This window comes from Taeniopygia guttata, chromosome 5 (assembly GCF_048771995.1).
Source record: "Taeniopygia guttata chromosome 5, bTaeGut7.mat, whole genome shotgun sequence".
In the NCBI taxonomy this organism is placed as follows: Eukaryota; Metazoa; Chordata; class Aves; order Passeriformes; family Estrildidae; genus Taeniopygia; species Taeniopygia guttata.
The window spans coordinates 30,304,914-30,321,851 of NC_133030.1; the positions used below are offsets into that span (position 1 = coordinate 30,304,914).

At 38.3% G+C, this 16,938-nt stretch overlaps 1 protein-coding gene across 5 annotated transcripts in view; it reads right to left on the reverse strand.

Annotated features, from left to right (window-relative positions):
• Positions 1-483: 483 nt before the first annotated feature.
• The window catches only part of SIPA1L1 (signal induced proliferation associated 1 like 1), a 198,051-nt gene continuing 181,596 nt past the window's right edge, over positions 484-16,938 (reverse strand). For 4 of the 5 annotated variants that reach the window (XM_032748800.3, XM_041716655.2, XM_072930069.1 and 1 more), the window contains 7 exons: positions 12,380-12,619; positions 11,147-11,312; positions 9,146-9,389; positions 6,177-6,323; positions 3,902-4,016; positions 3,339-3,420; positions 484-2,594 (listed from right to left, as the gene is read on the reverse strand). In XM_032748800.3, the coding sequence (XP_032604691.1) occupies positions 2,451-2,594; positions 3,339-3,420; positions 3,902-4,016; positions 6,177-6,323; positions 9,146-9,389; positions 11,147-11,312; positions 12,380-12,619 (1,138 nt within the window). In that variant the 3' untranslated portion in view covers positions 484-2,450. The remainder of the gene's footprint in view (positions 2,595-3,338; positions 3,421-3,901; positions 4,017-6,176; positions 6,324-9,145; positions 9,390-11,146; positions 11,313-12,379; positions 12,620-16,938) is intronic. The other variant, XM_072930070.1, reaches the window with a different exon arrangement.

Consider the following 16,938-nt stretch of genomic DNA (forward strand, 5'->3'; position numbering starts at 1 on the left):
ACAAAACAAATTGATTATTTGCCCCACCCTCCCAAGCCTAAAACCTGATGTTGCACACTTGCAGGTTTGGCTCTGGGACACCGAAAGCTGTGTGTCCTTGGGTAGATGAGCTAGGACAGTTTGGTTTTCACCTAAATTAGCTTCAGCACAAGTCAGTCCTAATTTATCGTCCTGATAAATCCTGATAAATTAAAACCACTGCCCCTCCTTTACATCACTGTGGTGAAGTCCAGAGCAACCGCTAAAGGTAGCAAACCCTTGTAAATGGGGGGAAAAGATATATTTGTGCAATAATACAAGTAAAAAATCAAGGGATTAAGTGTTTTTTACATACCAAGTAATGGCCTTCAAAGGGATAAAAAATAGGAATCTAATAGAGAATGGAACTCCTGTATCAATAAGTACTGAGAGAGGTGGTACATGAAGAAAGCAGAAGAAATGGACACTCTGTAAAGTCTTAACAAAGCCAACAAAATCAGAAAATGGTTTAGAAGAACCTTTAAAATGAGTTTTATTGTCAGAATTTTACAAGTAGCCTTCAGTGGCATCATACAAGAAGAACTCTGTTGCAAAACTCTAATAAATAGTCTGCCCCAAGTCCCAAAATATTTTTTGAAATAAAATAAAACCAAATTTTAAAATAAAAGAGAATAAAAGCAAGACTTCAGGATGCTCAGAGATGTTAGCAATATTTCCCATTTACAAATAATATCAGGCATTATATAAATCTCCTTCATACAAGTCATTAAAAAACCCAAGACATTCTAAACCTTTACAAAAGCACTCCAGAAATAGCTCCAAAGAGATCCATTTCCATGACAAAACATTAGAGAAGAACTCCATGGGGATTAGCATCACAAATGAAGTTTGAGGTTGAAGTGTAGTGTGTACTTGTGTGCAGCAAGATTAAAGATCGTGAAAAAGGGATTTGAAGAGAGCATGGAAGTCTTTGACAAGACTGTGCCAGTGATTTTAATCTGTGTATTTGAGAATGTGATAAAGGGGAGTGAGAGGTTGCTCTCAAAATTAACCCCCAAATACACTGCACTTTATGGAAGGCAATATTTACTAAGGTAGTAACTATATCCTCAGAAGGGAGTAGAAAAGGTTTCTCAGCACACCACACAGTTCAATGCCTGTGCAGACCGCAGTGCTTAAAAGCTGTATTTTGACACCTTAAAGGTATTTTCTGTAGAGGTAACATGTTGTGGCAAGTTAGCTGTTCCTTCAAAGAAAAAGAAATCAACTTTGCTGGCATGAAGAAGTTTGGGAAATCTCATATGAGACAATTTCACCGGGGACTCAGGATTTCAGAGCTCCAATCCTGTCCCAGTGCTTTGAAAAATACAATTCTCTAATTCCCCTTTACATATTCCTCTATCTTCCATAGTAAAGGATTTATAAGATCTCTCATGCAAGAAAACACAACTTGAATCAACTTTTCTCAAATCTGCTGTGATTTGAGAAAACAAGGGAAACAGAATGGGAGGGCAGGTACACAGTGACAGTTTGTGTGGTTTTTCATGGTGACATTTCAGGGGGAGAAAAAAAATCTTAATCTCTTTACAACTTCAGCTTAAGTCTCCTGCACATACACAAGCACCAGACTCCCCTGGAAGGGAAGGGTGCTGTTGCTGAGCACTGTTGCTGGATTGCTTATATCTCAGCCTGCCTGATGTGGGATGAACCGCAGCATGCCTCGTTTTGCTATTTGTAAAGGTACTTGCAGCCATTGTTTCCACAGGAAACAAAGGCCACCAGAAATGCTAATGCAATAGATGTGTGACAATATGCCTCACCCATGGCTCACCTCTCTAGTCTCTCTCTAAGCTGTGATGCTGGTCGTACTGTACCATACACTATGGACACACGCTCTCTGCAATGTATGGGAAGGTAGCACTAGTAACCAAGCGCAAATTGCTAAGGAGACACCTAAAACATTGCATTACATCCCCTTGTCTGTGGCATACTTCAGAAAACAATGTTAGAAGAGCAGTAAAGTAAACATTTCTTTCTAATTTTCTAGATGTCATAATATTTGCCAAAGCTGCAAGGAAAAGCAGATTACCTGAAACAGAGAGAAAGGAGTTAATGGAAACAGAGGCAGATGGAACAGCAAGCCTGATCCTGGCCTCCAAATTATTTTGTACATAACAGATAAAGAGACAATGTGCAAAAAATAGACATTCACATTTTAGCAGTTAAACTTTTATTTTTTTATTTTACCTTTTTAAAATTATTTACTTTGTTTTTTCTACAAAAGGCAGACATTGATTGTTGATCTGCAATTGTTCTGAGTGCACGCAGAGATGCAAAAAAGGGTTATTGGAGGATGAAGAACAGGGAATTGCTCTGACTATACTTTCACATGTCATAATTAAGGTGGCATTAAAGCTTAAGTCCCAGTAATAATATCCATAACAGAAAGTTTCCTTCCCCGTACACCATTCTCAGTTCATATCAATTGTGTTGAAAACCCATTCGGTGAATTTCTTCAGCTTTTCGGTTGCATTCTGGGATTCCTCCTGTAACCTCAAGTTGTCTTCCCGCAAATGTTGCACTTCAGCCTGAAGGCTGGCCTTGTCCTCTTTTTCCTTAGGCATAAGGAAGAATACAGATCTTAGTGGAAATTTTAGGTCATGCTACTTATCTACCTAGAGCAGAAGGAATCTCTTAAGAGAGCATAAGTCTGGTTCTTTTTAAGGATTTTATGTGCAGTAACACATGGGTTTACATCCAAGGGACATTAGTGATGTTTCCTTGTCCGTGTTTTGATTGCATGAACAGGATTTCTTTGTATTAGATCCCAATACAGACGCTGACTCCCCAGATGGTCCAATAAAATTGGCCATGACCTGTTCTGTATGTACAAGTGCTGATGGTTAACTAAGTAAAGGGCAGGGAATCTTCCTGCAAATAAGAAACTTCATCTCACTACTGCAAATCCTTCTTGGTCCAAATAGGCATTAAAACGATACAGGAAGTTTCCACCCTAGAAATTACAGGTTTAGATAACACTGTCAACTTTTCATCAGCAGGATACATTTTTACAGACTAACTTCAAGCCTTTTGCAGTGTCACCTGAATTAGGAGTGGAGGTACTGTGAATCACCCTCCTAATTTAAGCAGAGGAATCAAACGCCTACAAATTCAGACACCCCATCCCAGCCTGCATAATTAGAAGCCTGAGAAAAGTAGCAAAGAAATGTCTTTTTCTCATACAAGGATGAGACTGCCACAGGCCCAGGCACGGAAAAGCAGGATTACACAGTTATTAGCACCACCAAGCACCAACTAAATACACGTCTTACAAATCCTTCTGCAGATGAAATGCTTACCTTCCTTAAATCTTCTTGCAGCATCTTCAGCAAACCTTCCAGTTGGTCCACTTTGGAGGCAAGAGTTGGAGGAGATTCTTTACTGTTGAAAGCAGGAAACAAGAATAGTATTGGTATGATTTACTGTCTTCACATGGGGTAGCTAGAAGCTTTGTCTATACCAAGTGGCTTTATGAAGGTATGCATTTGTGTGCACCAAGAGGTCACAAAATGAACATAATAAAGAGTACATGGAACACATGCAGCACATTAAACAACAGAGCAAATTTAACTCATGATTACTTGGGGTCATCTCATCACCTGACTTCTTTCCACTTGAATTCACTGTATATGCCTTGCATTATAATTGCTTTTGACAGTTTCATGAACATCTCAGACAAGAAAAAACCTGCAAAAAGATTCAACTGGACTTAAAATTCTTTTATTTTCACCTCTCAGTTCTGTCTATGAGAACTTGCAAAGTTATTGTATGAAGCCTGGAAATGGCTTCCAAATGAAGACATCCCTACACTTTTCCTTGGTTTGTAGCTGGGAAAGCCTGCACATCTGGTGTATTTACTTACCCTGTATAAGGCTTTATCTGTGCAGTAAGCTGGTCCTCAGCCTGATCACCGCTGGAAGCAGCACTCACAGGTCTGTGATTTTCATCAGCAGCAGCAAAGAATGAAGCTCGCTGAACTGAGAAGGCAAACATACAGAGAAAAACAATGGCAGTAGTAATAATTATTTGTTCATGCACACCACAACAGCTACACTGCGGCATCTCAGCAATTTCAGTCTGTTTCAAGCAAGGTAAAGTGATGATATGACATACCAATGTCCACTTGACAGAAGCAAACTGGCAGTGCAAGTGTTTGCAGTAGGTTTGCCACTATACTGGAGTCAGGAAGTACAAGCAGATCTTCCTGGGTACAACTGCATGATACCACCCAATAACTTAGCAACTATATTTTGCTTCCTTCACTTTATGAAGAATGCCTTTATCTTGAGGAAAGAAAAGCTCACTGTGTGCATTTTGACCAATGTCATTTTTCAGAACCTGAAATTTTTTCCTTGTGTCTTATAGAACATTTTCAGATTGAAACATGAAACCTCTTCCCTGCCTTGTGTGTGTATTTCTTGTCCGGTAACTGTTAAAAAAAACTGTTCAAAACTGTTCTTACACATCTCTAAAATACCATCACATGGTGTGACAAACAGCAATATAAAGACTTTAGCTTAATAAATGAACCTCAGCAGCTATTGGGCTCTCACTGGAAACAGATGAGTGTTGTCTTTTTCTGTTTGGTAAATTTTTATCGTACAGATTATTGCAGCTCAGGGATCCAGGCAGTTTTTTCTTTCAGCTGGTACAGATACTACAATTTGTAACTTCAGAGGCTCATGCTGAGGACACCAATCAATGGTGTAGAGGCAGTGTTCCTGATCACAAATCAGAATATAGACTTCTTGGTATGTGTCAATCCCTACTGGCACTTGTCAGAGACTAGAGACTGGGATTATACTGAGACCAGACAACCAAACACCAATGAAATTATACTGAGATCCCTCTCCAAGTCAAATTTGAATGTATTTTTATAGCAGTGAGGTGAAGCTGCCAGCTAACACATTACTCCAGCTTTTCTTCATCTGAGTTGTCAGTTTGTTATCTTGACCACAGTGACTGTGTTCACACTTCTGAAGAGAAACACAAGTGAGTCTAGGGCCTACCAAGTGAGGGATTCAGGTTAATGAGGACAGTCAAATCAATCTCACAAAAAACCAGGGGATTCTTTAAAGAGAAACTGCCAATCACAGGGAAATGTGTTAAAACCTGAGTTTCACCCATATGTGGTGGTGAAAAAAACATCACTACAAATTCATCTCTTCTTTAAGTCCATGTCTTACATTGAATACTCTCCCCAAAACTGCACAGTAGAAATATAAGCCAGGATGCTCCTACAACTTCTGTGGCAACAGAGCAGAAGACATGAGTAAATCTTAACACTCATAGAGACACACACTGTCCTAATGATATCTAAGGCTACTATGAGAGAACAGCCAAGAAATCAGATTACTTCACAGACTTCTCCAGCCATGCTGAATAAGGTCTAAAAGATTCGAGATCAGTGAAAAAATACTTCCATGAAGGTGGGACAGCATTTATGCACATATTACAAATGAGCGCTTCTGTTTCACACACCTAGAAGACTTTTCCGTTGGATTCTAATAACAAATTCTCTTTTGTCTAAACTGCATTTTAAGTTCAAATGTATCTAGAGAGTTTACAGTTCCCTTCAGTTTACCAGGTGTCATGGAGATGGAAAATGCCATAGGATGAAACAACACATACATGCAAATCTACATCTTTGGGTTATGCAGAGACAAAGAAAATGTATTTACTAACAAGGGGTATTTCCCAAATTATCTTGTAGTAAGCTTCAGCTGCACTAGGTGTAGCTCTCACTAGCGCAGTAAGCAAGCAATCTTTAGTGTGCTTTTCCCCTACCATATGACTCTATTTTTGCACTTTTGTGCCTTTCCCAGACCAGCTGCCTGCAACTGTTTTATGTGAAATGAAAAGTGACCAGTTTCACAAAGATTTGGCCAAACCATACCACTGAGGATTTCCAGTATGAAGAAATGGCATCTGAGTATTACATACGAAGTTTCATATGAAGGCTCTTAATACTTGAGTAGGTATTTTAAATGAGTTTAAGCTTCAGACTAAGTAGAAAATTAAGAACAAAAAAACTAAAAGTCAGGATTAAAATAAACCCAAACAACCACAAAACCCACAGTCATTAATGAAATGTGCACAAAGGCCAGCTTCCCAAGTGTTGCATTCTGAAAACTTACCTTCAAAAGCTTTGGCAGCATCAACCAAGTTTGACCAGTCCAGATCAGAGGCAGAATCAGGCAATGGCATAAGACCAGGGTCTGGCATGGGCTGCCGTCTTTGCTCCTGGATATCTGTCAGGGAGCTGTCTGAGGCAGAAAACTCTCCTGGAGCGACACAGAACAGATTATAAACTCCATAAAAATATCTGAAAATCCCTTTCTTAATATATTGCATACCCTATTCTTAATTTTTCTGGCATAGTACTTTTCAAAATCAACCAAAATTCTGAAGAATGTTTGATCAACTGCAGTTCACCACATACAGCCCTTCACAAAGCTGTTTTCTAAAGCCAGCATATTCAGCTGCTTTCTAACTTGCCTTAATCTTTTCAGCCAAGTGCCTCAAAAAACACCAAAAAACTCAAAAATCAACCCAAAACTGTAAGGTTTTCCCCCTCCTCTTTGTAATCTTGCAAACCAAAGGGAGCTGAATTAAGCCTACCAAGGTGAATCAGAACAAGAGCATTGCACATCTCTCAGCAGTTCAGCAAAACCTTCAGATCTTTACTAAAAAATAGCCACACCCACCTGTAAACTGTTACATGGCTCACTATGGAAGTATTGGCAAGCTTGAAAGAAGGATTCAAAATCCCTGTAATTTTTGTGCAAATTAAAACATCAAAAGTGAAACACTTAGATTTTCACCACTAATTAGGGCAAGACCAAACTGTAAACCAAAAATTATCTACTTTATTTCAGTTTATTGGTTGGACAATCAAAAAATGTGCAATGTCGGGTCACATGTGTGAGCTCAGAAACAGCAACTTCCCTTTCCATGCCCTCTGTCAGGATGTAAAGTAGTTTTGAAAACCTTGTAGGCAGTATCAGAAGAGAAAGAGGCAGGGGGGGAGAAGATGGACTGGGCACTTGGGAGGAAGCTGCTGAGAAGATTATAGAAAAGGATCATACAGAACAGAAAGACAGTGTGACAGGCAGGATACAGTCCCAAAATGCCTGAGTTGTGTTGTTTATTTTCCCCTCCTCCCCCCTACCCCCCCTTTTTTTTTGTTTTTTGGTAGTCTAATAACTAAAATAATTCATAACAACTTCAGCTAGATCATATTGCTGCCTGGGGAGCAGTGACTAGAAAAGCTACATTGCATTCACTTCTTTGCTCAGAAATCTTTGTATTTTTTTGTGTCTGTGTGGATTCACTTTTCGTAAGTGTAATTTTGGCTCAATATTATTAACACTGAGGATTCTTGTCTTAGCTCTCAAAAGAGTTATTCTGGAGGTTGTTAACATGAAAATATTTCCAGTTAGTGAAGAGATACATGCAATTAGATGAAAACCTAACTATTTGAAAAGCTACCTGTTTTAAAAATGTGACTAGGATTGTCAAGGCAGATGAGTAAATACAAGCATTTTTAGCTCAGCATTTTCCTCTAAAAAATGGATGTGCTCTGGAATCTTTAAATTTAAAGAATTTTGAATAACTGGAAGCCAACAAATACTTGTGGTACTAAATATCTGGCTTACTTAATCCTTTTCTCAGTGAGGTGTGTGTGGGAAGACAATTTGCGTGCCAATCAAATAGCCGGTCCTTTTATCATGCAGCTCCTACGTATTACAGAAGATGGAAAATCTTGTTTTGTCAACAGAGGTAGAAAGGTTATATGCTAAGAGGACTTATCAATTTAGGGTGGAAGAGAACATGGTAACAAAAGAAGGCTTTGTAGTTTTCTTTTTGGAAAATACAGCATTTAAATGAAAAGAGACAAAGTGCTGCTTTCCACTTGTACTCTGGTGACATCATTAATCTTCTGACCCCAAGGCCTCAGAAATTACATCCTCCATCCAGTTACAAGCATAACCAAGTCTACAAAGTTATTTTAGTGCATATAAAAAATAGAAATGAAAAGAGCTCAGTTTCCTAACTCTTATGCAAGAAACACATTATACAGACACAACAGCTCAGGAAAATGTCAGGTTCAACACTGCAAACTGATGCCTGGTGATCACAGTCAGATGAAAAGAATTTTAAATAGATTTCTTCATCAGCCTTTGCTGTCAAATGTATCCTGTGTAGCTAAATACAGACTGTTCTTAGAGCCCACCACAGTGAGTTGGATCTATTGATAGCCTTGCATTTTCCTCTTGAAACATATTAAAACATGACTAAATCAGAGCAGATATGTACGTCTTCAGAAAACATTGCAGAATCCTACCCTGAGATCTACCTCCATTTCTATTCTATTTCTGGAAAATACACTCAGCTATGAATTACAGTGGGAACCTGTGAAAATTCCATTTCTCACTGTGACATTCACATGCAGCAACACACAACTCATCATATAATCATACTGAAACTTTTCAGTAAACTAATGGGGAAAGCTGAGCATCTTCTTGATAGCACTTTACAAATAACTTTTTCTGGTTGACTGTGTGACTAAAATAAGTAATTCAAGTGCTGTAAAATAAATAGCGTAAAGGAATGAATTTAAAAACAGTTATACAGTTGGCACAATAAAAGCTGTATCTGGTGTAGCTGTGTCTCTAAATGTCCACTAGTATTTACTCACTTCTGTATCATTTTTCTAATCATGCTTGTTCCTGTAATCTCACAATAGGGAACTGACACCTAAAGTTCTCTCTGGTGGATAACCAGGCATACATTATTTGTCCATTGGTCCAACTGATCTACCCAAAACTGACTCTTGGAAGAAATGAGAAACTTGCAGCCAGTGAGGCAAATTTCTGTGCTCCCTCTACAAGGCAAATGCATGACCAGTCATACCATCTTCCACCCATTGAAGTGAGGGGAAAATTTAAATTCCTGACCTTTTTTACATTTTCAGTTATGTGACTGGAGTCTCCTCATCTGAGCAAAATCAAGATGGAACTACCAATTGCTGTAACAAACATTCTCCCCCAAGATGATTCACAAAGGATTCCTCTGCAAGAGGAAAAATAGGAAATCCACTTACCATGCAGTGATTTCATTCCCAAAGTATAGGATGGTCTCCGTAACGGCAGCGACTTTGGGAGAGAAGGGTAGGTGCTGGTGAACAGAACATCATTTGGCATGGCTTGGTCCAAGAGTGAGGCCCGTGAGGTGAAGAAGTGGTCCCTTTGACCACTGTAAATACTCTCATCTGACAAAGTCCTTTGCAAGGCACGCCTTGTGGTAGGAGTGCTGGGAAAGGGAGACTGACAGGACAGAGTGTGTGACTATACATTCATAAACACAAATAAAAAGAAATGAGAAAAAAATAATCAATAAAGAAACTTTTGAAGTAATATTTTTAAACTTTTTTTAAGTAAGAAAGCAAGTGTTTACATAGCAGTTTTTCAGAGTGGACAGGAAAAAGAACTGAAGAAACTGGCTTTTAAGGAGGTTATAGCTAGGTAGCATATATAGACTTTTTCAGCCTATCTCACATTTTAAGTTTTAAACACCCTTCAAACTTCTCCTGAAGTGGAAATCTCAGGCAGCCCCTGCTGACTCTGGAGCTGATATGTAGCAGAGAAATGGATACAGAAAGAGCCTGAATGCTGCATAAACCAGAGTTCTCCCATCGCACAGGGTTGGCTGCCTTTCTGCAGGCACAGCACCAGCAAATGCCAACTAATTAGAAGTCTCCTGTTATGAAGAACAAGAAACATCCACCACTGCTGTGGGTCTTCAGAAGTATTTGAATCAAAAGCACTCCCATGAATAAGATAGCTTGTGTCTTATGCCCACCATCTGTCCAGCTTCGCCCATGCTCCACACAGGAGAAAGCAATGCTGGGGTAGCCAGGAGTTTTGCACTCTCAAGCCAGTGCCAGAGAGTTGCTATCATGACCATTCCAACCAGCAGAGACTCTGATTTTCATGAAACCTGTAGCAACATAGCTGTCTCTAAGGCATAACATTTCTTTACAGTTTGGTTGAAATTTGGTCAAAAATTTTTATGTTGTAAGACTTCTTCTGTAAGATGAAATCTAAGTCATATAGTAGGCAGAATTAAGTTACTTTTAAAGTGACATTTAACTTTTAAGATGCAATTTATTGGTGTGACAGAATGCTTTTAACTTGCTGAAATTCATCAAAGTGCAACCAGGAAATAAAGATCAAGATTCACTAACCCCACAGCAGAAAACCAGCAAACTTGGGAAGATATCTTGGAATGAGAACAATTCTCTTGCTCAAAACAATGAACAAGGAGGTCTTCGCATCACCCATGTCCCAGTTCCTCTCAGAACTACCACAAATCTAAGAAAAAGCTATCTTGCCAATAACATTTTTTTTTTATCTCTGGTCTGAAAAGCAACATCTTAAATAATCTGTGCATGGAAGCCACACTTACAAGCTTTAACAAGCCATTTCAGGTTTTTACTAGCAAAAAATGAAATTACAGCTCTCTCTTCTGCATGGTTGCTGTGGAAACAATTTTGGCTCTGAATGACAAGCACTGGCTGTACATGAAGACTAGAAATCAAGACATTCTCTTCCAGATTATGGATTCTAAAAATTAATACATGCACTTACACGTTATTCAACATATTTTGAAACACATTAGGAAATGTTTCTACTTATTCTGCAAAAATATCAGCTTAAGTTTAGGGATCATTTTTGGTAACAGGATCAGTGAGGTATAAAAGTGTGCTTTTTGCAAGGAGTTTCAGTACTGTCAGTATGTCACTGTCTAGTGATGCAACAGAGAACAGTTAAAATATGTAAGACGACACTACAGGATTTTCCATAACCCAGCAGTACTAAATGTTCTTTGCAATTTGGCATATTAGTCTCTTTAAATCTGCACACAAAGTTGTAATAATATTGCGGGGACTGTAATAATGAAACTTTTCACCAAATCAGTTCTCCAGTAATCAGTTGCAAAGAGATTCTTTCCTGTCCATGATGAGAACTCAGGGAATGCCTTGCATTTTATTTTCCTGTTATGGGCGAGAATAGAAAAGATCCTATCTCTCTTTTTAAAATACCTTAAAATTCTTCTGGGATTCAGGTGTTGGGCTATCAAGATCTATCAATTTCTTCAGCTCTTCTTCAACAGTGGACTTGGAGGCTCGTTTTGGGGATGCCCGCAGGTCTCTTGCCGACGCCCGCAGCCGGGGGTGGGCCATTTCATTGCCATCACTCTGGTGACGTCTTAAACGAAATGGAACAGACACATTCAGGTCTCAAAGCCCTGGGGCAGGAGGTATGAATGAAACAAGAATTATAGCACCCTCAAGTTTTTAAAAGAAAAGAACTAAGTAGAGGGCAGAGAGGACGTAAGAAGTTTCACTACTATAGCAGAGACTCACCTTAGTGGATACCTGTGGAAGCACTAAGCTTGTTTAAAAACATGAACTAGCAATACAATAAAATAATTGAAAGGTTAATGTAATACATTTTCCCAATAAGGGACCGAATCCATTAAAATAACATGCATTCTATACAAAGCTAGAAACACGTGTCTTCAGTAAGCTGAAAAGCAGCAAATCACCAGGTTGCTTTAATATTTCAACCGGCTTTTAATAATGTAGTTATCACGAAGTTTCACCATTTCCTTTTGACAGCCAGTTATTGGGATCATCTAGGGATACTGCGCCTGACTCAGTCAAGAAGGTTTGAATAAATTACTTTGAAATGGGCTTTCTGAGCTACTTGCTTTTTGAGTCATACAATATAACAATATTTTCACTAGTAAGTTGTTTCTCAATTTCTCTTCAGAAAGAGATACTTGCATATTGTAAAGCTGAGATATCTTGGCTTGCTTTAAGCCAGTTAGACTGGATACTGGCAGCAATTTTAACAAGGCAACATGGAATGCCAGAGTTAATGCACAACGTGCACAGTACTACTACATGAATGAGAGGTTTAAGTAAAACTCAGGCTCTACAATAAGAGGATTTTTAATATTTGCTCAAATAGCATTTTGAGTCACCTTTAAGAAGTCCCAAGAAAAGATAAGTTTTAATAGGACTGAAATCCATACAGCTTTCTAGAAATGATAAAAACCCCAACTTTACAAGTTAACAGGGAATGAGATTAGCCAACTATCACATACTTAAACCATACTCCAAGAAGACTAGATTAGAGATTAAGTTCCAGAGAAGATGAAGCATTGTATTAAACAGTATTGAGCTCTTCTCTACAGAGAACTGTCACAGATGGAAATGCTTCTTTTACAATTAAAGCAAGTGATCAAACGAGGAAAAAAAAAGTCTTACTTTCTTGAATCCATAAACCCCACTGAGTTTATTGTCCCTTCTGGCTTTTTCCATCCGATCAGATACTTGCTAGTAGCACCCTGGCGAGGGTAGAAAGTCCTAGGACCAGATGAGGAGGAAGAGGAGGAGGAGAAAGAAGGTGCGAGCTGGGGAGAAGTAGCAGAATGAAGTTCTTCTTTAGGTGAGCTTCTGGCACTGGTGAAGACAACAGGGCTGGCAGAGTGTCGTGAGCTCATGGTACTAGGAGAAGAACATAAAGACAGAAATTGCCTCAAATGTGTGCATACAGGCCTCGTTTGATTTTAGAGCAGAACTCTGGGCACAAGATGTAATTCTTATCAACAGCAGATAAAGTAGCAAAACCAGTTTGCTCTTCTTTAGGGCCTTCCACCAATGTTTCATTAAAGCAACTCATATGTAATGGAAAAATTTGGCAAGCAACCTCTAAGGATACAGTATAACCACCCTTCACAAAATGGGAAATTGTCATTAGGCAGTTTAAAAGTAATATATGTGATTTTAGTTGAATTAGCAAAAAAGAATCAAAGTGCAAATTCTTGCTGGAATTCCTGACTATAGAAGAAAACATATTTTGAAGGAACTTAAGCAACAAGAAACATCTCTAAAACCCCAAAACAAACTAAAAAAGAAACCAATACATCTTTCAAAATAGGGCTTCCTGAATTTCACTTGAAAACATTTATTTAGCATTTGCAAGGGAACAAAAAGACTTAAATTGAGAAGTTAGAGCAGGTCTCTAACACACATCACCATTTGTCAAGAGAGAAAATGGAGCTGGGAAAACCAACTGCAGCTTGATGGGAGGAGAGGGGCTTTAGATGGAAGATACTCTTTGGGTATGCTGATGCTCAAATCTGATGGAACTTGCTTCCTATCAGGAGTGCTAGGCCTTTGACAGTATTTACTGTAACAACCTTAAAAGGTCAGTCATCATAAGCACAATAACAGGAAATCATTGTGTACAGCTTTAATACTGAAATAGCATTATATATCTGGAGACCAATTTTCTACCAGCTCTCTACACAACTTATCCACATTTTCATCCCTGGATTCAACAGTGCAGTGGAGGAACTTAAAACAGATGGCCCCGTGGTAAAGAACAGTTTCTGACTGAGAAATAAAAATTAGCTGGAAGGCTAAATAAAGTCACTGAATAATCTCTTCTTCCTTTGCATAGCAGAAAATTCTTCATCAATCTTTTCATAACTTAATAAAACAATGCATTTTCAAGTCTATCCCTCTTATTGAAACAGAAAAAAAGAACTTAGGTTAAATTTATGTTGCCACCTGGGAGAATAATACCCCCTACATTTAGTCTTAAGCAGTCAGTTACCTAATCTATGCCACTTGTCTGGCTCCTGCTGTAGTAGTCAGTGGTGGTTCTGCTTGTCTTAAATTAGGTATCTCAGATATGCAGGGAGAATTAATGCTTTGGAGTTTCTTCTCTCTCTTCATTGACACCAGATGGAGTCAAAAGAATCACCCTGAAATATGTTTCATTTTCATGTAGCTCAAGTTAAGCACCACGATTCCCAGCACTGAAGTGCTGTGGGCTTGATGAGCAGCCTGGGTGGATGTAGCCTTCTACTGCCTGCTGCAGCCCAGGGACATCACATCAGGGGCAAGATGCACCTCTCCATGTGCATACAAATTAAATTACAACAATACAGATTTTGTATTAAAGAATTATATTTCTTCCTTCCCTCCATCTCTACATTTGAAAGGCCTACACAAAAGACAGTAGACTGAGAAAACACAGGAAGCTATTTTCCTGTCCATCAATCCCATACATTTGGTGCTGCACAGCACAACCTTCATATTTGTAACAGATATAAGGAAGCATCACTTATAACAAGAAAGCAGAGAAAATTAAGAGCTAAGGAAACAGGCAGTACATTTTTCTTCATTCCCTCTTTGTCTCTTCCAATACTGAAAACATCTCCTACACATGCTGAGTAAACCAGCCCATCTGTAAGGTATCACTACCACAGCATAAACTGCCATTTTTACCCCCTCCTAAAGACACTCAAGAAGTACAAAAGTCTTGTGCTTTAGTGTAGGGAAAAAGAAGAAAGGAATCTGTGCCCACATTTCAGAATTCTTCAACCTATCAGGTATTTCTCAAGGAAGTGCCAGTTGTGACAAACTGTTTGTTAATAAAAACCAGTAAAAATAAATATCCAGCCCTTGGATAAGCTAATGGTGTTGAGCCTTAATGTTACTTAATGGGGAAAGAAGGCAACAACTGATGTTAATTTGCTTGACATAAATTTATATAAGATGCTTATGTATGTATAATATGTATTATACAGCATACTATAAATACACATTGTACATTTTAGGTATTATTTGAATATTTATTATAATATTCATAATATAGTAGGCACCAAGAGGTAAATTCTAGTAAAATTAGCATACAATTTAAAATACGGTTTTCTTTAAGGAGAATTGCATATTTTGAGGTGTGGTTCTTACAATATAGTATTTTTGGAAGGGTATTCTGCTTCAGGACTATGCACAGAACTGTGGATATGACTGAAGCTTTTCACCCTACCAGTAAACACAGGCAGGTCAACAGGATACTAACAGGCAAAGAGACACAACTGTTAAATGAGAGCACATTTGGAGACCAAAAGGCTCTGCTTACACTCTACAAAAAGTAAATCAGAGCTGGTGCACTATGGTAGTGATGGAAAGTCATTATAACATTTGACACCAGGAAGCATGCAGAGAATTCATCATACTGCAACAGATACCTAGACCAGATTAGTTTTATCTGGAAGAGATTCAGTCCTCTTTCTCAGGACACAGAGATGGTCACTATTGGTCCCCTATCTACCACCTCAATTATTGAGACACTAAAGATTGAATTATGAAAACACTCAAATACTACATGACTGTCTGCAAGAATTTCAGATGAGCCATTCATAAAAGCACTCTACAATAAAAAATATTTTAAGTACCTTAAAATAATCAGAATTAATGAAAAACATACTTGATTACAAATAGTCAAGATTATCCTTTTAATTTTGGTAAGAAGACCATAAGAAACTGTATAGCTTAGGTAGAAATGAAAGTTTGATTTAATTTTTTTTGTAAGGAATTCATGCCATCAGCACATACTGCTTCATTTAATGACATTCAGCTATAATGATTCTGTATAATTACTGGCCTACATAATGCAGTTCTCCTGGGATGCTATGAGAAATCTGCACAATCATCAGGAAGGACTTTGGTAATGGGGGTGGAAAAGAAAAATAAAACCCAACCAGAAGCTCTGCTATAAAAGTTAATCACTATAATTTACATTTTGCCACCAGTTCTCAGGTACAAGTTCTTTTATGCACCACTAAATGATCTGAGCAGTAATTATCACTCTTGTCTTCTACAGACACAAACACTCTAATTTGTAGTTATTTTCTTTTCTTTTGTCACAGAGATCTTTTTAAGGCCATATTCTTTTTCTTCTTGCTCAGAAACTTGATTTTAAAGACACTCCAGACATTATGGCATCCACAGGCAAAAGATAAAAAAGTGGAAGCAACAAAGGATAGCAATTTAGAAGCCAACAGAGAAACACACCAATTAAGCTGTTCATTTCTCATGAAAACTAGCCTGTTCAGAATCTTTCTTTCGTCTCCCCTTCTTCACCTTCTTACAGCAGGCATCTCCATAATAATCTCCAAAATCTGCCCTTGTCTTTTGGAAGTGCCACTTTAACCAGCCTCCAGCTCCAAGCTTTTGTGCCTCCACAGAGGAAGCAATGAGAAAGGAGTTGGAAGCAAACAGCTGGATGACCTAAGGTTCCACTGCTGTTCAGTGTGCAACCACCAACTGAGGATGCCACAAGACACAAACTCAAAGCTTTTTATCCCAGACTGCGCCATTGTTTGATTGTGAGGCAGCAAACACATGCTCTAGTCTTCAAAAATAAAAAGCAATAAAACAGGAACATGAGTCAATCTGTTTTTAATCTGCCACAACAAACAATGTATGTGCAAGTATTTCTGCATTTCTCTAGTATCATGTCCCACGTGTTCTACAAACTTCTACTACTCCTTTTGGCAAAGAACTGCATTATTAATATCTGAATTTTAAACTAAACTTAGCCAAAAGAAACCTCAACTGTTTTCTCCAGAATAAAGCCCCAGAAACCTTTATCTGGAAATTTCAGTAACAACTCCAAAATTACAAAGAGAGAATAATTTCAATATGATCAGAGAAACATTATGTCAATTAATCCACACCAGCTAGAGAAAACACCGTGTTTGGAAACCCGTTATAATATAATAAATAAAGGGACAAAAACATAGACGCCAGTTTGTAGTCATGTTGCAAAGTATATTCAAAGAAGAGGGGAGCTGTCATGGTGTGCCTGCTCTGCAAGTATTTCTTTCTATAAAATTTTCTCAGCTTTCCTAGGGAACTAACCTTATTTGGTGCTTGAAGAACCTCAGATATACAAAGATGCCATTCCATTAGGTTTTACAATAAAGCTTCCAAGACCTAGATAAATTTTCTAGGATTCTTTAAGTGAC